General features: G+C 36.2%; 1 protein-coding gene across 1 annotated transcript; it reads right to left on the reverse strand.

Annotated features, from left to right (window-relative positions):
- Window positions 1-254: 254 nt before the first annotated feature.
- LOC145686564 (uncharacterized) lies at window positions 255-25,836 on the reverse strand. Its single transcript, XM_081760004.1, has 2 exons — window positions 25,702-25,836; window positions 255-4,213 (listed from the first exon to the last, which is right to left on the reverse strand). The coding sequence occupies exons 1-2, from the start codon at window positions 25,732-25,734 to the stop codon at window positions 1,856-1,858; spliced, it is 2,391 nt and encodes a 796-aa protein (XP_081616130.1). The 5' UTR covers window positions 25,735-25,836; the 3' UTR covers window positions 255-1,855.
- Between the last annotated feature and the right edge of the window lie 214 nt (window positions 25,837-26,050).

Below are 26,050 nucleotides of genomic sequence, written 5' to 3' on the forward strand. Positions count from 1 at the left end.
AAAAATTTGTGCCGTTACACAGACTTCAAAAAACAAAGAAGATTCTGGGTGGGGCAGGTTCACGGACATTTCTGGCCTTTAGTATGAGGCTAATCATACTTCATAACGACTCTGCATAAGGCGGTTTATGTCTATGAGTATCTTCCTTCTCGCAAGACTGCAAATTAAAACACTCTGACATCATTATATTTTTTTCTTTTTAAATGATAATGTTCTATCTGAAAGACAATAATAATGAAATAAGAAACTGTAAACTTAATTATTTCCATGCGTTTATTTTTCTTACATTTGTGCATAAGTGCATCTTATGCTTGCCAACAAAGTGACAATATATGTATGTTTATTTTTTTTTACAATACATTTTTACTCTAGCGTTAATACAGCTTGAGTCTCTTTCGCATATTTTTTTTTAAAGATTTTGTAAAATGATTGAACATTGTACAATATATATTTTTTTTCAAAAACAAAAGAATACACTGTATTCTTTTAGTTTTTTCGACTTTTTGTAAAAAAAATTGCTCAGTATAAAAAAAGAAGCATATATTTACAATTAAGCATAATTTGTAGAGTAAAGCTTTTATTTATTAGTTACGTTGATCATGATGGCACTTTGAGTTGCTTGAAACATTACAGAAACCCACACCGCTTTCACCGATTTTTATGTTGTAAAATAAATTTTCATAGTTGTCAAAATTCGTGAGAAAGAAGTTTGAAGAAAGGACATTTAGGGCACTCAAATATATATATATATAATTGAAAGCATAGGCGCCTATGTAGACAGAGCATATGAACTTCAACTTCAAGTTTTATTGTATACTGACAGAATAGTATATACTGGATTGTGCTCTAAATATAATCATTTTCTCCCACTGTTAGATGTAAATTATTAATTTTTATCTCTGCTTTATGAACTTTGAAAGCATTGTTTTTAATTGTGACCAATACAAATTTCATTTGCGATAAAACATCTTTGAGATAGAACTTAACATTGCAAATGTGGGAGAACATGGACAATTATGGGTCACTATCCCATAATGTGCTTGTAATTTTACTATTAGATAATCCTAGGTTATAATTTTGTACTATAACTTGTAGTAACTTAAGTTAAAGAATTTCTCTATTATAAATTTTCTGGCATGATAAGAACATTACAATTAGCAAAATGACTATTTATTCCATATACACCATATCTTGTCTTTCGAAATACGTAATTTATGTAATTGAATTTGAATTCTAATTTTAAAAGATTAATGTTGAAAGCGTGAATTGGAAGCTAAGAGTATTATATGAGAATTATTCAAGTCATCTTCGAAAGTTCACAAACACACTTAAAAAAGTTCACTCGTTCTTCTCACTTAAACAACACGCAAAATTCATTCAAACATTCAACATTGCCATTTTAATTTTTGTTTTACACTCATTCGTCAGTTAGTTTTATGATACGCATAACACACAAACATTTATTATTTATTCTAGTTATGTAATATTAAACTCTAGAAGTCTACTAACCATTTCACGTCGTTATAAATTAATTAACATTTATATGGTATTGTCCATAGTTAATAATTCGTTTATTTTTTCGACCAGACAAAAATCTTGTTCAATTATTTTAAACGAGAACTACACAACAATGATCTTTATGTTAAATTTCAATATGTTTTCATTGTACCTACAAAATTGTAACGATACCAACAAAAGCAGTACATTATGTCACCCGAAAGAATACCTTAAACAATCATAAACATGTGCCATCAAACATCTTACAGTAACTTTTAACATAATGACGTGTACAAATTTCCAATGCCAGGTCAGAATATTCTTTACAGAAGGTTAGCCTTTTTTTAGAGGACTAATTTTATTGCTTCTCCTGGAAAATATATCCAAATTTATGTGGACTTTCTGGAGGAAGGAACCTATGGATAACAAAATTGTCTAATGGGACTTTAGTGGCACTAGATTGAATAGATGAAGTACTGTAACTTGTAAGTCCTTTAGATAATGCAGCACTTGATGCTGGTAAGGGCGGAGGCTTTAAAAGAGCTCTGGAAGATGAGAAACTACTTCCAGGTACTGGAGGTTTTGGCAAATGCGCTCCAGAAGCTAAGAAACCCTTTCTATCGTCAGCGCGATAGTTGAGTGTTCTACTGACTCCATCACCACCTACAAAGGAAAATGTGCCAACTACGTTCCCATCAGAATCTGAAGATTCTGTTTTGGAATGAGTACCTGCGTCGTAACTATACGAATAAGATGCATCTCCACTCTCTTCTTGGTTTGTTAAACCTGAAGAACTGTATGAGGACCTTCCAGAATTATGCTGTCTCTGGGATATTCCTGCAGATGATGATGAACCGTGCAGTGATTGACCAGTACGAGCGACACTTAGGGAACCAGATTGTGCTACACCAGGCTTAGGAATGTGGTCACCATGAGCTATGAAGCCTCTTTCTGCTCCAGCTACGTAATTAACACTTCTTTGAATGCCATCATCACCAACAAATGTGAATGTACCTTGTACATTACCTTTAGGGTCTGATGATTCTTGGCGAGAATGATCAGCAGCTTGGTACGCGAATGAATAAGAAGCATCCCAAGGCTCTTCAGAATGATGAGAGCTACCAGTAGACTGAGAATACCCTGAAGCACTTTTACTTGTTTGCAACAATTCCTGTTGCTGTTGTCGCTGCTGTTGTTGTTGTTGTTGGACATGAGATTTAGTGTATCCAGTGTTCTGTGAGTATTGGGATCCTACAGAAGAGCCAGAACTAGAGCCGCCTACATTGTAATTTAAGGAATAAGCTCCATCAGAAGAAACAGCTCCTGAAGACTTTGACAGTCCCGAAGAAGATGATTTTACATAACCAGACTTACTCAATGACTGAGAAACTGTAGCTCCTGCTTTTGGCAAATGAGCTCCCTGTGCAAGGAATCCCTTTTCTGCTCCAGCTTGATATTGAACACGCCTTTGTACCCCATCATCAGCAACGAAAGTAAAGTATCCCTGTACATCGCCTGCAGGATTTGCAGTCTCCTGTCTAGAATGATCACCTGCTACGTATTGGAAAGAATACGAAGCATCTACAGGACCTGAAGACCCAGTGTCGGTTAAGAGTGAAGTAGACCCTGGGGTTTTAAGAAGGGAATTACTTTGAGCAAATGAACCACCAATTCTAGACAAACCTAAAGCAGAAGAATGGGAAGCTGGTAAGGGTGGAGGAACTGGTATATGCTCTCCCTGGGCTACAAATCCCTGTTCTGCACCAGCGGAATAGGCAATACTTCTTTGTACACCATCTTTAGCAACAAAGGAGTAACTTCCCCGAACATTACCTTGGGAATCAGAAACTTCTTGCCTGGAATGATCACCAGCCTGGTAAGAGAGCGAATAAGATCCATCAGGGTTAACGTTACTATTTATATCAGCTAAAGGTCCGCTGTATGGTGTTTGTGCAGCGGATGAACTACTACTTCCGTAGTTCGTATTCTGAGAGTAACTTCCAGCACTGTAACCTCCGGACGACAACCCAGAGCTACCTTGGTTATCAGTTGTCGCTACGAAGCCAGTATCACTCCCTGCAACGTAGCTGAGAGAATGACTTCTACCTTCTTTATCTACATAGGAGTATTGCCCACGGATATTTCCCTTTGAATCGCTTGCCTCTTGTCTCTTATATTCGGGAGTATCGAAACCAAAGTTATAAGAAGCATCAGCATTCTCGTCATAATCCGGGTCTACAAAAGGTGTAGAGGATGAAGCACCTCCCAAGGAATATGCATTGTTTGGTGTGGCAACATTACCAGGGGATAAGAGACGTTGAACAGAGGCTGCAGTGCCTCCTACTCCACTAGAACTGTAACCAGAGCTACTGCTAGAAGAACTATAACCCGTACCACCGATTGAAGAACTATAACCAGAGCCTCCGCTTGATGAACTGTAACCACCAGCTGATTGGCCTAGAGGAACAAATCCTTCATACCCAGCTCTGTAGTCGATGTTTACAATTTCACCATCCTTGTTGATAAAACTGTACTTCCCAGTTACTTGATTAGCTGCATCTGCTGAAGCTAAATGACTCTGGCCTTCACCTGTGTCGTAGCCGTATTTGTAGCTGCCATCTCCATGCAAAAGGAAGTATTCAGCTCTACGCCCAGCAGGAATAGCAGGAGGACTTTGCCAAGCAAAGCAGTTGGAGGCTACGAGGACTAAGAAAATCTGTAACGAAAGACAATTATCTACGTTAATTTTCATCGTAGAGTATGAAATTTTAAAAGTACACGAAACATAGGAATTAAGATTTTAACATGGTACTACAATTTATACTAACGGTATATTCTGAGTTCTGTAATTATGGGGAGATAAGTTTCCTTAAACTGAGAAATTTCCATTTACTACGGTAGCTATTAACAGTACTCGCCTATCAAGTTCATCAACCTTCTCTTCTACCACACTATTTATTACATTTCAAAGAATATTTCTTTCCAAATGATACCAATCAGATAATGTTTCCTATCCGCAAAATTATAATTTTTCGCTATTTCCTCGATCTATTCCAACTTTTTCTTAACATTTATGTACAGTAAGCAACAAAAGTTCTTTTCGTTCGAGAAAATTTATTTTGAGAATAACGGTGGTTGGCTGGAACGTTCAACGATGGTACGGTTGGAACGTACACAAAATTACATTCTTTTTAATTTACTGAAAACTGTATTCAAATTACTTTTTCATTCTTAAGTTATTTACGTAACTTATTTCATCAAATGACAGAACTTTTGTTGCTGACTGCACATGCATACACACATATATGCTGCTCATATAAATAGAGAGGGCTTCCGTCATTTTCTAACTTAGTTTTCTCGGATATAGGGAGGCATATATTGTTCAAGAGACTGTCCTGGTAATCCTCAGATTTGTATCAGAGAAACAGGTAAAATGAGGTCTCCAAGTTAGTTTTCAATTTTACTGATTTTTGTTATCAGTAACCAAAATATGTAATTAGAATAACATGTACCAACACTAAATATGCAAAAGAGTGCCTGATTTAATAACGGTTAAAGAAATTATGAAGGAACAATACGTGATCTTAAATTTTCTTCGTTTTATTTTTTCCTACAATAACTTTAGGAGATATTGTACTGTCTGCATCAAACCTCTTGATGTTTAAGGTGTGGCCTCTTTTTTTTTTTTTTTTTTTTTTTTTGCTTTTTTGTTTTTTTAGAATATCCAATGAAAGTCACGCAAGGTTGTCTAATAGTCGATGCTTGAGATAAACATTATTTGCAGTCAAAAACATTTTTGTTCATATAATGTTACTGTATGTTTAGGAAAAAAGAAAATCGTTTTTAAATAATTAGAGCAGAAAAACATGATTCTACGCACAGTGGTTTGTTATTTTATTATAAAATTGTTTCTTCAAACACAAGTCAATCTAAACCAGTGTTTAATCTTTCACCTTCTTGGTTTGAAGGTTTATTTTGTTCTCCCATCTCTGTTCCACTAAAGAAACATTTCACATTATTCTTGTTCACGAAAGGAAAGGAAATTTGACAACGTCTCTCTTAAGCGCCATTGGCTTTAGCCAAACGTCAAGAGGTTTGAGCCGAACAGTAGTTAAATTACATATAAACGAATAATATAAGGTAACGAATATTTCTGTCGGTAATTTTTCAAAATTTATATCTATCGTTTATTTGGGAGAACTAAAATTAGGCTTAATGCAATAGAAAGGCCATTTAATGACATTTTAAAGTAAGAATGATTCAGTTTTCTACTTTAAGTAGAGATTGAAATATATATGCGGCGTTAAATATACGATTTTGCTAATAAAAAGTTACAAGGGACGGAAAGGAATAAATGCATTTCTCTACCAAAGTAATTGTGGTAGAGTTGCATAAATTTCCAGTGCATTTATTTCGACATACTGAATACAATCAAGAAGGAAGAAAATGTTTTTGTGCCCTCATTAGAATATTTGTTTCTTAGTTCATCACTAGAAGTTAATGTTAACTTTAAGAAAGTTATTAATATAAACATTACGAAAACTTAGCAGGATATCCGTATCGTTACTTCTACAATACAAGGTATCAATATTACAAACAATACTAAGCAACATATTTAGTCATCATATATGGACAGTTGATTTTATAGTAAATTCACTCGATATCTACGTTCTGCAATTCTGCATAGGCTACAAAACTCAAAGTAAACTGGAGTTCCAGCTACAGGAAGCGTAAAGGAATAGGCGAGAATACTGAGGAAAGTGTAGAAGTGAGTAGAAAAAGAAAATTTGGTTTACACCGGCAGCCCTGAAACTTCAAATAGGCCCTACTAGAAAATGGAGGAGAAAGGAGAAATTTGAGAGTAAATACTAAAAAAATATCTATAGTTTACACCGGCAGCTCTATAACTGCAAACAGGACCTACTAGAAAATGAAAGAGAGAGGAGAAAGTTGAGAGTAGCCACTGAAAAAAATATCTATAGTTTACACCGGCAACTCTATAACTACAAACAGGACCTACTAGAGAATGAAGGAGAGAGGAGAAAATCGAGAGTAGCCACTGAGAAAATATCTATAGTTTACACCGGCAGCTCTATAACTACAAACAGGACCTACTAGAAAATGAAGGGGAGAGGAGAAAGTTGAGAGTAGCCACTGAGAAAATATCTATAGTTTACACCGACAGCCCTATAACTACAAATAGAACTTACAAGAAAATTAAAGAGAGAAGTAGTATTCTAAAATAATAATCTCATAGATGAAACCTACACTGAAGATCCACCTGTGAGAACGGCAACTAATCTGTAGATGTTCTTTTTTGATTGTCACCAATGCTTTGTCAACGGTCGGTTCCTTACACAGGAGGGTCCTACAAGTAGTTTACTGAAATCTGATTGCCACATAGCACGTCTGATAGAGCATCATGAGAAATGAACATGAGCAAAATTTAAGATGCTAAGGTGTGGACCAGAAGCTTAGGATTCAAAATTTGAATATTCAAAAAATTATATCATGGAATTATGCACGTTTAAAGTAAATAGCTTGGAAACCGTTAAAGCAATCAAAACAAAAGTTGCACAATATAATGAGAACAAAATGCCCTATCGAGAACCACAAACAGTGTTGCCATATCTTCAGCAGTGTTGCCAACTCAGCATAAAAATATTTTGTTTGAAATAGCACCATATACAAGTGTGCACAAATTTAAAATGCACTATTATCACTAAACATAACAGTGAAGTGTACTGGTACAGTGTTGCACACTATTGAAGCTACATGTGTGGAAAATGTACAGTAGAAAAGTCTGATATGTGGCAGCAAACGGTAATAAAGTAATGCACTAGAAACAAATGAGGATTTTGCAATATACTTCTGTAGCCCCGATGAATAAGCAGACAACTCGCGAAAACAAAATGATACACGCGACGAAACACGCGTTTTCTAATTCTGTAAATTGGTTCTCGGTTATCTTATCAACATTTAGAAGAGTATTTTCTTGGTTTCTGTCTTTCGAGTTAAGTGATATTTTTTACTTCTTCTCCTATATACCATATGATTATGTTTGTACACTGTAATATTACCATATTCACATTGGAAACATATTTATTTATTACTATCTCATTTCGTTTTTAGTCGGCCAGGATAGCCGTGTGGACTATAAGGCTAGACAACCGACATTTATTGTTTGTGGGTTCCAATCCCGCCTCGGAAATGTTTTAGTTGTACTTGTCATCTTACATTTCATTGTAATCTTTCTCTTTCATGGTGATCGGATCCCACTTTATACTCCCATATAGATTCAGAGCTGACACACGACGTAAAAATGACATCACTTAATTTCGTTTTTTCAAGTACATCAATATTTTGTGACACTGCTGACATTTTGCTATGTTATACTATCTGTGATATGCATTTGAGCTAAACTCATAGTATGAGACCCAGATTCCTTTATTACTATCTGTTGTCACATATCAGATTTCTCCATTGTTCATTTTCAGTACACGTAGCTCCAATTGTGTGCAACATTGTACCACTACACTTCACTGTTATGTTTAGTGATAATAGTGCATTTTCAATCTGTGCACACTTGTATATGGTGCTATTTCAAACAAAAAAATTATACTGAGTTGGCAACAGTGCTTTACTTATGGAACACTGTTTACGGTTTTCGATAGGACATTTTGTTCGCATTATATTGTGCAACTTTTGTTTTGATTGCTTTAACGGTTTTCAAGATATTTACTTTAAATGTACATAATTCCATGATATAATTTTTTGAATATTCAAATTTTGCAGCTCCGTAGCTCCTATCCTTCTGGTACATAGCACCTTAAATTTTGCTCATGTTCATTTCTCATGATGCTCTATCAGATGTGCTATGCGGCAATCAGATTTTAGCGACAACTTGTGGGACCCTCCCGTGTTAGATCGTTCCTTGTGTTTCTTGGTCATGTTTACTGTAAATAGGTGTTGCGTCACAAATCCGTGTGGGGATGTTTTCAATCTTGGACTTGGCTGTCTGTGATAGAATGACAAAAACACTTCTTCTGGGATATTTGTTGTACCGTTCAAAATTTTTCCATAGACAAGGGAACATTTGGAGTACAGAGCATGCAACGTGTGCCAAAAGAATAAAGCTGTCTTCCATGCACGTGTACGACATTTTACTCAAATATTAGAGCACGTTGGCAATATTGATAAATTTGATAGCAATATTAAACAATACTTACGTAGTAACGACGGGTAACGCGAAACTTTTTACAGTGAACCTCCACTAAAGTTATTGGTTCTCTGTACGTGAAACTATTCATACTAGAGAAGAATTAACGGTCAACACCAGTGGCGGCTGTAGTCCGGAGTGGGGGTCTAGGCCCCCCATTTTTTGTGACAAATAGAATGGAAACTATTATTTATATACTTTTGAAAGTTTGTAGTAATAGTTGCCTTTTATTCTTTATTGATTTTTTTCTCAAACATTAGATAAAATTTCAGTTGCAGTTTTTCTGTTATGCAATATGTAACATAATACCTAAAGTGTACAATGTTAACGTCCCAAACAGATATAATATCCATCAGTAGACCGTTAAGTTGAAAACATCTGCAGGATCTATCAAGAATTGTCAACTCATGATACAGCTGTCAATTCTGGGTTCTGACTGACCCCCGCCCCCCTAGTTTTTACCTTCAACACACATCTGAGCCAGAGTGTTTAAGTTATAATATTTCTGGAAATCAGACACATATTATCGGTTGGAAGGTCACTTAACTGTTATTCAGAAGATTTCGACTAACGCCACAGAACGTCATAGTCCTGCTGTGGCGGCATTTCCCTTTATTGGAAAAGAAAACTAAAAATGTTGCCAAAAACAAGTAAGTTTTGTTGTCAGGATTTAGTATTTGCATCAAGCCTTCGTTGTTATGATCCTTTAATAAGCGGATGATGTTAGGAAAATATTCTCCAGTGAGTTTGTGTGGAACATTTTCTAAGGTTGTTATTTTTTATTCATTTTGTATTTCAATTTTTCTGTTAATTGGTTTCTTTGGTTTTCTCAAAATACCAGAGCAGAACTTATGTTTCTCTTTTTTTATTATTATTATTATCACAAGCTACTTTTGCAAAAGCGTGCATTTTTCGGTAATAAAATTTAACAATTAACACGGATTTCAAGGTTATTGATATGTCATTAATCTATTTCACACACATGGAGAATACTATTGTCGACGATGAAGTACGAAAAATCTCACACATGTTGCCAAGAGCAACGAATATTCCCTTTAATCCTTTTCGAGAAATTGTCACAAAATTGGGATTTTTTTCCTTTGGGTTGGCATCACTGCTAAAAACAATCAACTGGTAAATGATTTCTGCTATAGCTTGCTGCAACATCAAAGAAGAAATACAACCCGAAGTGATTCGGACCATAGCAAGAATGGAAATAGAAGGAATCGTAATTCTTGCTAACAGTGGTCATAAACATATTTGCATGTTTAGACAGACATCTTCACGTTCTGGGAACTCCCTCTATTATGGCAATCAGCTTTTTTTTTTCTTCTTTGTTTTCAAATGCATATTTTAGTATTTCAGTGTCATCGGCGACGTGATCGCTACAGGGCAAGAAGATCGGATGTCTATGAATGATCAATTGGATGACCTTTCGTTTTTGCAGCATGACGTAACGTGTGTGGTTCTGTACACGCGGAAGAGATTACTGCATATATCATTAGAGTACAAAAAGGAAAGATAAAGTATTTTCTTTGGTTGCAAGAATATCATCCAAAACAATTATCACTGATAACTGTTTTTCTTCTTAATATTTCTCATATAATTACTCTTTTCTTTCGGAAGTAAAATGTGTATTTCATTACATTTTTATTGGTCTAGAATATTTTTAGAAAATTATTTTTGATGAGATTTAATTCCTAAAATTATTATAGTGATCGCAACGATTCGTGAAGCTTGATATAGATCTATCAATTTGCGCACCCAATAGAACGCCAGGGCGTGTCCCAGTCATCAACCCTCATCCATGAAATTCTGCCAGTGTTGTCTCTCGCGCTATAATATCGAGCACCTCCTGAGGGTACAGTGTTGTCAGATTGTCATTAAGTTTCGTTTTGTTTACTTTCATTGTTAGTGTTGTTGTCGTTGTTTCATATTTTTGCTACCGTTTAATTCGAGTAATCGTTAATGTTTCATGTTATAGCTCCTAGAAGTGCTGTTTTTGTCGTTCATTCGCCATGTTTTCTAAGTTTGGCAACATTGGGGTGCACTACTGCTGTTTCACGATTTCTCAAATGTGCGCGCGAAAGACAGCTCCACGACAGTAATGCTAGTTTGAGGGAAACTTCCCGCGGAGTAGGGAGATTTAGCAAAGAATCTTTTAAAGAGCAAAAATAAGGGAGATTTTATGAATATGAAACAAAATGTAGAGAAATCTTATGTTACTAAGTACTGCGCAGTATAACGAAAGACGATGGAAAGACGGCTTTCCAGAATCCCACACACAACGTGACAATTTTTTTTCCACAAGCCTTCCGCGGACTGGCTTGAGGATATCATTATACAAGCTAACATTGAAGTAATAACACAAGATAGATATAGATATAGATATATAGTAAACAAAATTAGAGAAATTTTATCTTAAAAATTTTTCAGCATTTCTGAGGAGGGATGAGGACCTAGCATCACTGCTTCAAGAATCGTGCCTAATTCTTCCGTCGCTCGTGAGACAAAGCAGTTCTTTGATTGATGTAGAGTCCAGGCTTCACAAGTCCTCGTGGTCACTACAGTTGATTCTAGAAAATGGCTTCTTAACCTGTGGTACACGACCTGGTAGTGTTACGCTAGTGGTACAGGTTGAGAACCCCTTGTTCTAGAAGGTTACGTATTATCTGTATGAGAAATGATGCAGTGTGAAGAGTGTTATAAGAATTTCTAGATGGTTTTACAAGAAGTCATACGCGACATAAAAAAACTACTATTATAAACTGTCACGAATAATGATAAATACTACACCAGTTGGCACAGTATTTAATCGCTTCATATTACACGAGAAGACATTTCCAAATATAAGTATACAGAATAACCTAAACCAAACCAAAAGTAAGGAAATTACACACTATTTATTCGACGTACAAAAAAATCACATCTATCATTGCCCTCTATTTCTATAAGTCATTAATAAAACTTGGCACGTTTGTGTCTAATTCTATTGCAAATGATTTGAAATTTTACATTTCTGTTGTTTTCTAACTTCAGGTTGAGTTACTACTTTTAGTTATTAGTATTAAATATTTAAATATAATCATTTTATTTGATATACTTTGTTTGCAATAATTAATGTTAAGTTTGTCCATCATATGCATTTACTGTCATCTATTTTCTTTCTCTACTATAAAAGCAAAACCATAGAAGAACATTACGTGCCCAATAATTTGAGGGTAGGCAAGGCCGCCGATTTCTCTGTATTTTTTTTTTGTGTGGGGGGGAGGACATTCAGAGGCAGAAAGCATATATGATAATTTTAAAACAAATTGCATTCAAATTTTACCAAATATTGTAAATTTACAAATACAGTAAGGGGGCACCATGAACTTTGGGGGGGGCCCTCGCCCCCCGGTATCGGCGCCCTTGCGGGTAGTCCCTATCCTACAATGAATGGTGATTATCGGTTATGCAAAGTCGTGTCGAGAAAACAAACTGCAAATGTGGAAGGTTTGTCTACAGATGGGTAACTAGATTTAGAAAATGAAAGTAAATAAATAAAATTAAAAAAAAAAAAAAAAACGGACACTCAGCAAACTAGCATATTTCGTCAATTCATCTAGATATTGTTATGTCGCTACTCCCGCCAGTAGGCCCTAGCTTTTCAAAATAACCGATTTTTATTTATTTAAGCTTATTTTAATTTTAATATGCTGTAGTAGTTTGTTATTTCCGCTAAAAAATGGTCCTTACAAGAACGAAATAGAACATTACTTAACTACGGGCATGAAAGGGACCCTTTTTCTAAAAAACAAGACATTTTGCATTCCGTTTGCGATTTTCTCGTGACACTAGACGACAGTCCCGCATCTAGGGTGGGTCTAGGGGGCCGGGCCCCCCTAAATTTTCACGGTAGGCTTGTAAATGAAGTATAGCATGGTTGGATCCGGCAACCCCTAACTTTAATTGCTCTCCCCTACATTTTTGGACTGGCTACCGGCCTGCTGGACGACTTTCTGAAAAAAGGGACATTTTTTTCTTAAAACGGACATTTTACGTCCTGATTGAATTTACTCGGGACAGCGGACGACTTTATTAAAAAACAAGGGATAATCTCATTAACAACGAGTCGTCTGGTTACCATAATCTAAAGGAAACAATACTATTATAGAAGTTTGTCTTTAAATGTTGGTTCAAGAAGTCTAAGCTCGAGAATTTCGGGGCTAAATCTTCTTACTTGCGTTCATACATTTTCTCCATAGCTTTCGAGATTGATATGATGGGTGATTGACAATTTTCTATTCTGACATTGCTAAGTTGCTATAGCACCCATATTATAAATACGTTGTTTAAAATCTGTAGTGCTAGATATTGAATTTTGATGGATCTCAGTAGGGATTTTTTGTACAGGTTCGGAAAGACGATAACCTGAATAGTGATGGTCAATGGCTAATCTGATTGCTAACGTGTCTTTTCAGAACCGCGGGATCGGAAAAAATTACCTGAGATTTCTGCCCAAGCAAAGTACCAATGCCATGCAGTGGAAAATGAGCGCCCGGGGCGAGAGTATATGATGGCAGTCCTGTACACATGAGTGAGGTCTACAAACCAGCTGCGATTCGCCATCATGGTTGGCGCGAAACGTAAGAAAATTTCCAAAAATAGCCTCTGCTTTTCCTTGATTTTGAGCACTTTTTATTATTTTGTCCTTCCATTTTATATATTTGCACATGCATATTTTCTGACCCTAGTCAAATTAAATATTAGATTTAATAGTACTGCTATTGATCTAAAATATTCCAAGTAATTTTTCCTCTCTCCTTTTTCTTTCCTTCTTTTCTTTCTTTCTTTTTTTTTTACTGCCAAATTTTCGCCCTCTTACTTCCTCGCTTGGGGCCGTGCCTCGTTCGCTCCCCCCTTCCCCGAAGGTACATCACTGCCAAGTACCACCATCAAAAATCGAACTCGCTCGTTACCCATTAGGTCGAGAAGGAATATGGCGAATTGTTTTGTTACAACATAGTTTTATTTTCGCAAATTTGCAACTTCGGATATGACGTTGCCTTACTTCTCAATATTTTTCTAGACAAAATTCCAACCTTTATCTATAGACATTTAAGCCTAAAGTTAAAAAGATGGCACACAGATAACTTTACAATAGTTGTTGAGAAACAGACTCAAGGAAGGAAAGACAGATACAAACAAATAATGTATTAAATAAATGGATAAAAACTGAATAACACCGGACTAACGTTTACAATTGTTCAGACAGTAAGCCTCAAATGGTCAATAATTACAATTACACTACAAAGAAAGGAGAGTAATACAGTAGTATATGTTTAATGAAACACACTATCCGACCTAACATTGTAAAATAGTTCTACTTGTGCATTATCAATTCATTAATTGCAGTTTAAAACGAGCACTTACAACCTGAATTGGCTACTCTAGATTCTGTCCATTCCTTCCGACACCTGTTAAATAAAGGTCCATAAAACCGAAGGAAGAGTAGTACACAGAGACGTCGATCCAGGGGATGGACAAATCCTTTAAAGTTTGTTTGTGCTCCCACGATCTGGATACAAGGCACATCCAACAAGTAAGTTTACGACGCGTCTCTGTGCACCGTATGTTGCGCGAAGCTGTATCGTTGCAAAAATGTCAATGCTGACCCTGTGCCCCTTGCTTTGTGCTCTAGGATCAGTTGCTTCAACACAAAACTTCTTGATCAACAGGCATTCCGTGACAGTGGTGTGCAATAAGGAGCGGAAACTCTGCACGAACTGCTTGCTCATGTCGTTAGGCCCATGGATCTGGTACAGCCAACGATGAATTTCGATTGCTACTATGCGCTGTGCATTCAAAAACTTTATCACTTTTCGCACTTCATACGCGGCGGGAGCTGGAATAGGAACGTCCATCTTCAACCACTGCTACGACGCTACTGAGAGCACTAGGGAAGTTCCTCTAGTGCATGTGCCATGCTGTTATAGGACCTTTTCTCTCACGTACACGTAGTCGCTTCGCGAAACATACCGTTTCCTAGCTATGGGACGCGTGGGAAACTTACATTCTGAATGTGCCTCGTACATTTGCCTGGATCTCGGTTGGATATTTCATACAACCTGATACACACACCTGGGCAGGTTCCCCCAAAGATGTTCAGAAATTGGTGCTACTGGCTGAGTGCAGAATTCACATTTTTGGTTACAACAGCAGACACATGTCAAAGTTTATGAATTAATGTTTGAAAACATTTGACTAAAATTAACAGCGAAATTCAAATTATCTTGTTAGTATATACAGTGACGCAATGCGGACGTGCGCTATTTAACTATATAAAACGATGGGAAGTCTACTAAAAACAATTTACTCTTTGTCTTCTTGTCTTTCTTTTCTCTTATGCGTGCATCACAGATCAAAGTTTTCTCAACATAATTATAGGGTAATTTCAATAAATTCCAACAGATTGCTGCTAAGTAGGGTTTTGGTTAATAAAATACCAAATCCAATTAATAACAGAGTCTTCCATAATGAGGAACAACTAGGACAAAAGTCGAGACCCGGAGCTTTGAGAAGCGTTGATTTTTTTTTTTTTTTTTTTTTTTAAGGTTTCTTCACTCAACTGTGTTGGCTTCAACTTTGGCCTTAGGAAGTTTAAAAGGGCCTTTACAGAAAATTTGTTTGCGACCATATGACGACCATATGACCTGTTGATAAAGCAACTCCCCACCAAGCAGATAAATTAATTTCCAATCGATTAGGTTTCAATTTTCATTTCAAAACCAGAGCTAAAAACTAAAACCTTTCATTCTTGTTCAATGAAATGAACTTTTTCAGTTTTACCTCCCAATGTTATGGCATGCTGACAAAAGCAGACGGATAATTAATGAAACTGAGTGAATATGAAATAAATTAGGGTCTAATGGAATGAGGATGACAATGAAGAAACAGAAGAACTTCGAAAAAAAACACGAACAGTATTTTGTCTACTACAAACTCACATGCTCTGAGTCGAACCAGGAACCAATCACATCAGTAATGAAAGCTCAGCAGCTGAGCTACGTGTTCTCTAAGGGACAGAAAGACGTTAACTATCTACCGCCCACGGAATCATTCTTTCTTAAGAGTCTTCATCCCGGCGAAATTTAAATACAGCTAATTTTACAGTAATTATGTGATATCTTCAAATAGATAAAAGATAATTTAAATATGGAACAAGAGCGCCCTAGACAGTATTATTTTGCGTGAGGTACCGTTATCACAAGTCACCTAGTTGCTTTATGTTTTCAGCTGTTTAGAAACGCGAAAATAAAGGCCGAATTTCTAAATGGCTTGAAATCGAAAGCAGATAAGTGATTCGTGATAACGGTATCTCATGTAAAATAATATTGTATAGGGCGCTCTTGTTCCACATTTCGATTATCTTTTAACTATTTGAAGATATCACATAATTACTGTACAATTAGCGGTATTTTAATTTCGCCGGGATGAAGACTCTTAACCCGTAAGTACTACGCGGAGTCTGTCAGGCTCCATAGGGGGGCGTAGTGGCTCAGCAGTAGAGCGTTCACCTCCGGTGTTTGGGGTCCCTGCTTCGATCCCAGCTCGCGCCGTGTGGACTTTGTGGTGGACAAACACCGTGCTCGTGGGTTTTCTCGGTGTTCTCCCGTTTCCTACCACTTTCTTCATTCCACCATTTCCCCCATCTCTCATCATCACCGTCTCCTTTAGCCTAACCGGCATAACCGTGAGACGTAAAACTTAAAAAGATTTTTCTGTCAGACTGCACGTTCGCCATAACTTCCCGTTCTACCGCCTCTACATATTGTCGCTTCCTCTATCTTCTTTGCGAGTGTATATGCGAAAATTAACATCGTGTTGGTAGTTTTTCCGCAATATATTGTTCGGAGTCTGACAGACTCCGCGTAGTAGTAACGTAACAAAAAACATGGGTAGTACTTAAGTACATGTGTAATTTCCTTGTGTTTTCGTCCAATGTCTGCCTAACAGCTATTCTGGATGATCTATGGTTAATTGTGATTTCAAAAGACGGCAAAGGGGAAGGAAATTTCCCCGGGACATGACTCCCATTGTGTTCAATGCATATTACCAGTATTTGTACGGTGCTACTTTCACCTCGCGTATTAAAATTCCTCTTCCTCCCGGAGGAAATATTCTTAGATCATCCTGTCTATTGTACTACAGTACACTGTTCAATCTTGAAAATACGTTGTAGTCAAAGGATATGCCCAACTCTTAATTATACTAATAATCAGTTGTACTATTGAGATAGATAAATTAGAGATGGTGAGTTTGACTACTTTATCTTAAGCGGAGATGCTCATATTTCTCATGGTCTATCACAAGGTCATCCATGAAAGTTCTTTATTGTATCTGTTTTTACACTTAATTAGTGTTTCTGTTCTATAACGTCTTCTCCACCTACCTGTCGACTTAATTAAATTTTGTTCTTTCAATAAATTACGATATGTATACATATTACTCAAAATAATGTAAATAAGTGTTGTTTGCACTAGATAATATAATGTGTGAGCTAGTAAAACCGAGTATGCATATGCAGTGGCTTCTTCTTATTAGTGGTGTGTTAGGGATCTTTTGCAGTATGTCAGGCAGCCTAGAACGGAGATGTGCGTTGAAGAGGTGTGATGCGAAAAGGAGCGGATTACCAAAAGTAAAAATATAGGTGCGCGGTTAGTTAGTGCTACTCTAAGGTGACCAGTGTGTTAGATTTATTGCAAGGGACCATTATCCAAAGAGATGACAACCAACAGAACTCATAGCGAAACGACACTGACGTACATAAATAATGAACAGAGTAGAAGCCTCAGTGACTCTGATCATTGTGCTTGAAGGCGGCTGTCAATAAGAACTGTAGAGGAAATACGGCAAAAGTGACCCGAGTACATATAACATTAACTGCACGTAATTGCAAGAGCGTAATATGGTTCGAAGAGTGATCGAGTGATGTTCGAATTTATTTCTAACAACAGGCCGTCTTTGGGTATAGCGGACGCACAAAGAAACTTTCTGTGAACACCGAAATATCTCTTCCCTGCCGTGAAACCTGACTGCAGATTGCTGTTGCTGTGAATCTCAATTTCCTACTATTCTGTAGATTCTATGCTTCTGTAGGTTCACATTAATGCTAGTTAATATGTGAACATTTTTGGTCATCACTTTAATCCTGAGGTCCCAGATTTTGTCACTAGCAAATGAAAGCATTTTCCAAGATGAGAGTACCTATTCACGCTGCTGCTGATTTCATTAGTGTCGCATCCAAATGAACTGTAGCACCTTCCTGACCCGTGTAACCGACAAACCTCAATCTTATTTGAATATGTATGATGAGTTCTGGAGCTAGAGAATAGGGAGAAGTCCAAAGCAGATATCATCCTTCATCTTCGCTAACGGAAATCAATGCTTCACAACGTGAGGAAAATTCCCCTCAAAACCATTCATTATTTGCAATACCTGCATTCCACAACGAATCAGAACTGCTCTGCAAACTAAAGGTTGTCTGGCATCATAATAAACAGATAATTTGCTTTTTCAAGTGTTTCCATTATTTTGATAAGTGCATACTAGTCTCTCAGAGACATACTAGTCTCGTTAAGCTGCAATAAATTATATCCGTGAGCGTAAAAGCTTATGCATAGGTTTCGAAAAAACAAACTAACAAACAAACAAAGAAGAAGAAGAAGAAGAAGAAGAAGAAAGTAAATCTAAAACTTCACGCTATACGAGAATCGTGCTACCTATTAAGGTAAAACTGATACCTAAGAATACGCTCATTAAACTCTCCAATACAATACTTGACCCAAAAAAAAAAAAAAAAAACTACTTATTAATGCATAAATAGTAAACGATATTAGACAACCTAAAATTATCATTCAACATTAAATTTTAATTTCTGTTTTTAGTCAATTCTGTTGACTAGTGTGTCTCTCAACTAGTATGTCTACGGATATTTTTTATCTATGGATATTTTTTTCTTTTCTTTTTCCTTTTCGTTAAACGCTGTCACATCTTACCTGCCTGTAACATGTGACAAATTTACAATATATGAAATAAGTAGGAAACAAGTATAGGGAAAGAAAGTAGGAAAAGGCCATATTTACAGGTTGGATGGGGGTTAGAATTAGGAAGTATATTTCTTGGCTTTCGGCATCTATAGTTATCTTAAATCGTCAAGTATGAGACACGACGTCCTTCGGCGATCACACTATCCGAGGAAAGAGATGGAAGAAAGCGATATGGGACCTATACTAGGTACCACCCCGGCATTTGCCTGGTGTTAATGAGAAAAATACAGGAAAATCTCACTCAGCATGCCTGACCTGAGAAAGCTTTTGCACTTTTTCGACCGAGTGTCCCTACCTGGAATTGAACTCGGGGCCGCTCGCACAGAAGACGAGAGCGTTGGCGACTACACTACGCAGGGCCACGAAAGCAATATGAAATTCATCTGATAAAGCAGAGGAAGAAACCTTAATAATCATAGGATGGTCACTTGTGATGTTTGTTTCAGGAATCTCTTGGTTGTGAAGAAATAATTTTAACCAATAGTCTACTGCGACTTTAGTTATATTAGTAGGCCTACATGTTTGACTTAGCCCTAAGGTTCCCTAGTTCACTTAAATGGCTATGCAAGTTAGGCTGGAGCAGGATGGTTCCCAACGATAAAAAAAGGGTTACCGATGGTAAACTGGAAACGGAAATCTACAGGTTCGTAGTCAGCCCAAAAATGTAGGGGAGCCTGGTAGAATTTACGGGGGCCGATCCGAACATATTATAGTTCATCACGATATTACAATTCATTTGCGAGTCTACCGTAAGAATTTTAGGGTGGGCCAGTAAAAATTTAGGGATTGTCCCTCATGCCCCCTGTGGATAGAGCCTGGAAAGTTAGAATAGAGAAATAGATTTAGAATAAGAAATAGAGACACGACGTGTAAGAAAATTGTGTAATTATTACTTCCTTACATAAGTAGATACTTGTACATATTTTAAGCGCCTCTGTGAGTTTTGTGGGCTGAGATGTGGGTGCTAATTTAAGGCAGGCGTATATCATAGGCAATTTCAGAAAGGGTGGCAACTCTAGTCTCATATCCATATTTAATTTCCTCTATAATGTTAAGTGTGGTTTGGTAAATTACAGTGTTTAAACCTTAAACAGACATATCAGAACTTCGTGATAAAAGCTACTGTTTGTGCGTATGTATCTGTATATTAGCTACTTTATTATATTCTTGTTGTTTCCTTGTAATACCTACACCTGACTATTTATTAGACAGGAATATTGAGTGGCTAGTTATAACGGTTTTCAGAATATTGTTTGTGGGGCGAGAGGATTGATATTTTTTCAGAACATATCGTTTTGTTCGAGTACTTTTGTCTCATGTTATAATGCAATATTTAAATGTCTTTTTTTTTTCAATTTTGGAGGAAGGACCATCTCTATCCTCCAATTCTTTGGGTTCGCTCATCTTCTGAATAACAGTTTCTTTTCACTACATGAATTACGATAAATAATTTCTTCGGCCAAATTGAACATTATTGTGCACTCAGTGACGGATCTTGAAGACAAAATCTATGAGTGCAGCCAGAACCCAGATTATGGTAGGTATTTCATGACTTTACTATAAACTTTAACTTTGCCACTCGAAAAACTGGGGACCTACGTCCGCGAATCCCGTGTTAAATCCTACACTGGCACTTAAAAATTAGTTGTGCATGTGGAATGTAGTATGTCCCTCCAATGTTTGAAAGCTACCGACACCAGTGCATATAACTACAAACAAATGAATGGACAACCAAAAATAAAAATGCTTTACACTAAAATCTTGAGAACATGTTAATCCGTTTGAACAACGAACTGTAAGTTTTATAAGCATAAACCTGAATCTTAGTAGATGGCAGGATGGTACCTAAAATTTCATGCATTACCATTGTATCTGAACAAGGATATCAGTATTTACATTTCAAATTTCGTATCAATGCCCTATCCTTCTACCGAAAGTGTGTAGTAAATTAATAAATATTATCTTTTCCCTGTAGTTTTCTCAATCACCTGTTCTAAACTCCCATATACAAAGGAGAAAAATAGTAGAAACAAATATAACGGACCACTAACATGTAAGTAAGGTCTATATTTAGACACAGACAGTAAACACGAAGCTCTATGAATTGGTCACTACTTTGAAAACAAAAAAAACGACAGCTAAAGTAATAAATAAATAATAATGAAAAGTAGAACGTATGGGCAACTGGTTCAACTTTCTTGCTTCCATTTCTTATATTCAGTACGATATAATTTTGGAACTAGGAGGGCAATACCTGGGTATAATGTTAACCTAATACAACTGAAAGTAACCTAATATAACTTAAATTAATCTACCCTAACCTAACCTGAAATAACACACACAAAAAAAATACAGAAAATATACCAAGAAAGTAAGAAATTTTAACTCAAAAAATTCTGCTCCCCAAACCAAAAAATATGTCTTCAATTCAATATTTACTATATAAATCATCTATCTATTTATGAAATATAAACAAAACTAATAAAACATTTATTTATATAATGAATCAAATTTTATTAACCCTTAGATGCATGGAAAATGAGGGTATCGATTAAAAATGGAAGTGTTTTTCACTAATTTGAAAGAAATTTGACAAATGCATTTACACGAAAGAAGAAAATATTGTAGGAATAAAGGTCGTCAATTTTACCGGTACATTTCCTGTGCCATATAACAAGGGAGATGTGAAGCAAGAAAAACAACTTGGAATCCAAAAGACCCCACGTATGCATTTAAGGGCTAATTATTTTTGAGAAAATTGTCAGAAGATGTCTCTACTCCTAGAATAATGTAGTATATCCTTACTGGGTTTTTCTCGGACAAATTACATGCTATATTATAGGATCGTACAATAAATGAAGTATTGAATTACAGAAAAAATAAACAATCCGTTAGATGTTTCTCCAATAAACTATACTTATTTTGGGGATAGAAAGAAATAAAATAATGATAAGAAAAACTGTAGAATTTTATAAAAGGGTTCAGTTTACATATCTAGTACATGAATGCTATAGACTCGAATGAAATTCCTGGAAACAGATAGGCCATGAAAAGTGTAAATTTGGAATCCAGTATGGTTTATCACGATCACCATGCTTTCTTCTCTTTTATCCTTGCTCGAAATTAAAAATAACAAAAAGGAAATACTTTACAAAACTGAGAAGTATAAAGAAAACGATATTTTAAATATGTAGAACCTACAAGTAGGTATTCCCTTCTAATTTTTCCTGACTTGTACCCGTGAGGCCGCGGTGGCTCAGTGCTAGAGTTTTCATCTCTGGTGCATGGAGTCCTTGGTTCGATCTCAGCTCACGCCAAGTGAGCTTTATGGTGGACAAACACTCTGTGCATGGGTTATCTCAGGGTTCTCCCATTCCCTCCACTTTCTTCATTCCACCCTTTCATTCATTCCTTTCTCATTATCACCGTCTCCTTTAGACTAGCCGGCATATTTGTGGGACGTAAAACCTAAATTATTTCAAATTTCAGATTTCTGAATTGCGCTCACGATTCTTTCACAGATAAAACACAAAGTATATGCAATTCTACCACACTCCTTGCACTTAGTTATTTTTTTCAAAAGTTTTGTCTAATTTTCTGTTATTTTACTCTATTTTCAATTCTGTATATGTTTACATTCTGCAATAATTTTTATTAACTGTTTCTGAACCATCCGCGGAATACAGAAGGTGAAAATATATTCGCTTTCAAGATTAATTACATATTTAATGTTTCTCATCAAGTTTCTAAACAGTATCCTAAACACGACTAGTTCGAAGAAGCAGTAACTTCCCTACTTGCTCCCATTTTTTAAAACTAAATAATTTTTAAAACAATAACTGTCAGGTAAAATGAAATGAAATGAAATCTATCAGTTTAACGTCCCACGGGTATGCAAAAGAATTACGATGGACGAATTGATGGAATGATAATGTGGAAGGAAACGGCAGTATCCCGAGAAAACTCACGGACAAGATATTGTCCATCACAAACTTAGCAGGGGATCGAACTAGAAACCCCAAGCACTAGAGGTAATCTCTCTACCACTGAACAACCGTGTTACGCGCTATCAAGTAAAGTTAGCAGTTTTGCTTCCATTATGGTTCTAGATAATTTATCATAAATTATTCTAGTATATTGCCATTTAGTTTTATTTGTGTATAACAATGAGGTATTAAGTTTCTCTAAAACACGTCTCGAAGTGAACACTTTAAAAGTTATATCCAGCTTATTTTCTCATGCTTTTGTAATATATGCTTAATAAGACGGGTGAATAATTCAATTGAACGATGATTCAGTGGAATGAAGGGCGTAGAATGATAGGTTCGAGAAAACTCACCGCTACAGTATGATTTACCAGACACTGATATGAGTTAGAGTCGATCCCCTGGATTGAAGTTAATAATTCCTTTCAATACTATCTCAGCAAGAATCGAACCCGAGACAACATGTAGGTCTACCAAAGAAGCACGCTCTAGCTACTACCTGCTACAGTAATACCTGCGAGGTCTGCTCTCAATATTGTCTTTGCAGTTGATGTTGTATTATTCACATTATTCTTTAAGCAATACGTTATCTACTTGGAAAAGTGAGGTGTGCTATTATTTAAAGCATGGATGCAAATAACCACTCGCCCGGGGCGACTGATTCATCGGTGTGGGCGAGTATTTAATATCATACCGAAGGTAAGTAAATGATTTCTATAGTGGGCTGTGGGCTAGGAGGTATTTTCTAGGGGCTGGTAAAATTTTGTTGCTTATTTGCATCCCTGATGTAAAGACAAGAAATTGGTCTATTTTAAGAGTATAAGAGTATGCATTTTGAGTAGAGTTGCGAGGAATTACTGACAAACATATTGTCATAATGTAGTAGTTAAAATTATAATTAAGCATAAAACAACAATATGCTCAGATGTATTTTTTTTATTTAGTTTCTTCAGCAAATTCTTTTGGTGTTTCGTTGTTGTTTTTATTACATTGCACATGAAACTTACTGACATTTGGATAAATTCAGAAGAAATTCGGAAGATAAGATAAAATTCGGTAGTTTTTTTTAAAAAAAATGTCAGTGAGCTGCATATGAAAGAAAATAAAACAGAGAACAAAGTGACAATTGACCAAACAATATGAATAGTTTTACAAGGATCTTATAATTGCATAGTTGGCTGAAAATCATTGTGATTTTAATAAATGCATTGTATTTTTTCTTCTCTTTCTTTCTCTCTTTCATTTTTTAAGCTTTACGTTCTACACATTGCTCTTTAGGCCAAATAAGAAAATAAGAAAGGAATTCTGAAATGAAAATACATAACACTCGTGTTCTGAGCGAAATTTGAACCCGCTACAGACGTGTATTCGTATTGCAAGCCTAATGCTTTTGAACTTAAAAAAAAAATATATTCTATTTTCTCATTTTATACAAATGACAACAATGCGAACACAGAAAAACATCAAGGACATGTTAAAATACTCTTAGTCTGGTATGGAACTGAAAATGAAATGAAATCTTCCAGTTTGACGTCCCACCATTATGCCAGTTAGGCTAAGGGAGACTGATAAGACAAGTGAATAATGATGGAACAATTGGTGGAATGAGACTGTAGGAGGAAACTGAAGTAACCCGAGTATACCCATGGACATGATGTTGTCCAACACAAGTTTACGTGGCGGCCGAGGATCGAACCAGGGGCCTTTATGCACCAGAATTAAGTGTTCTACAACTGAGCCGCTCAGCTCATGATGGTTGCTTCCTCGTAATTTGGAGACGAACACCTTACACCATTTTCTTCTCATTGAACTCTTTCTTACGTTGAATTCTCACCATACTCCACAGACGAATATAGGAATACCGAGGACAGTTAAAAATTTCATATGCTTTGTAATGGGGCGCCAAAAAAAAGTGAAATTTATAGATTTATGTCCCATATTTGTGGTCCTTAGGCAAAGGAGAGGTGCGATTAATTGGAATGATAAAATGAGTGAGTAAATAAGTGAGAAATTTATAATTTTTGAGCAAAGAAAAATTTTTGAAAAATTTCTTGTGTAAAATTTTTAAAAGTGAATTTCTTTTGTGTGAGAAATTCCTAACAATTCGTTTCTGTGTAAAATTTTTAAACTGTGGATTTATAAATTAACTGCGGAACACCCGGTTTTGATTTCCAGTGCTAGTTCATGTGGTTCGGTGTCCACGTCTCATGTAGCTTTGGCGCTGATTGCAACGCTAAACCCCAATTCAACGAACCGAAACGCACTTTATATCTCATAGAGATCGTAGTTTTTTTTTTTAAATCCAAGAATATTATATGTTAAACCAGCGTTAAAACTCTGTGAAACCCAGAGACATAATATTACCCACATCACCAACTCACATGGTCAGGAATTTAAATAAATTCTTCTTGTACTAGAGGTGTACTCTACCACTGATTTACACTGCCCCTTTTATGCAGAGTGTGACTCGAGCCCATAATGGGTTTTGCGTCACGGTTATCACCCTAAACCCCTCAGGAACCTGTTGACTATACGACACAGTTACTCGGCTATGGCCACTATGGGTTTAAAGCTGGATTTTAACCACTGTAGTAAGTAGTTGAGGAATCGAACCCATGACCTCCTACAACAGAGTGTTAACTATATCATCCGGCTAATTTTACTAATAAAAGAACATTGCATTACATCCTTAAGTCAAGAAGTGGTAGAGCTATAGAAATTTCTGTGAGTGTATGGTTCTAAAGCAACTTAAGGAAAACTTGAATTCAGAACTCTTTGTCTATATGCTAATGTTTCCAAATCCCTATCTGTATTATGATTTGGTTCCGAAAACGCGACAATAACACACTTGAAATATAAACAATAACACTTTCATAAAGGAAAATTCGTGTGAACCACGGATACTCACCACGTATTTGGGCGCCATATGAGATAGAACCATATATGAGAAGATTCCGTGAAATGGATTTTATGTGCCAAGATTAAACTTCCTTACTCAGTCTTATATACCTGTCATGATTCAGCATCACGAAAAGGTATTCTCATTCGAGTTCGGAGAAGGGGAGGGGGAATTCAGTGGGATGAGCCCCGACCTCCAAGGTCGCCGCATCTCAATTAACCGTATCATTGGTTGAATAGAGCAGAAAGAAGCAGTGATTTTTCCCTTCGGGGTTAGAGGAACAGTGAATCTTTTTTTCACACACACACTAACACACGCATATACTACAAACATACATACATACATACAAACATATACA

This window comes from Thermobia domestica, chromosome 5 (genome assembly GCF_964235325.1).
Source record: "Thermobia domestica chromosome 5, izTheDome1.hap1.1, whole genome shotgun sequence".
Lineage (NCBI taxonomy): Eukaryota > Metazoa > Arthropoda > Insecta > Zygentoma > Lepismatidae > Thermobia > Thermobia domestica.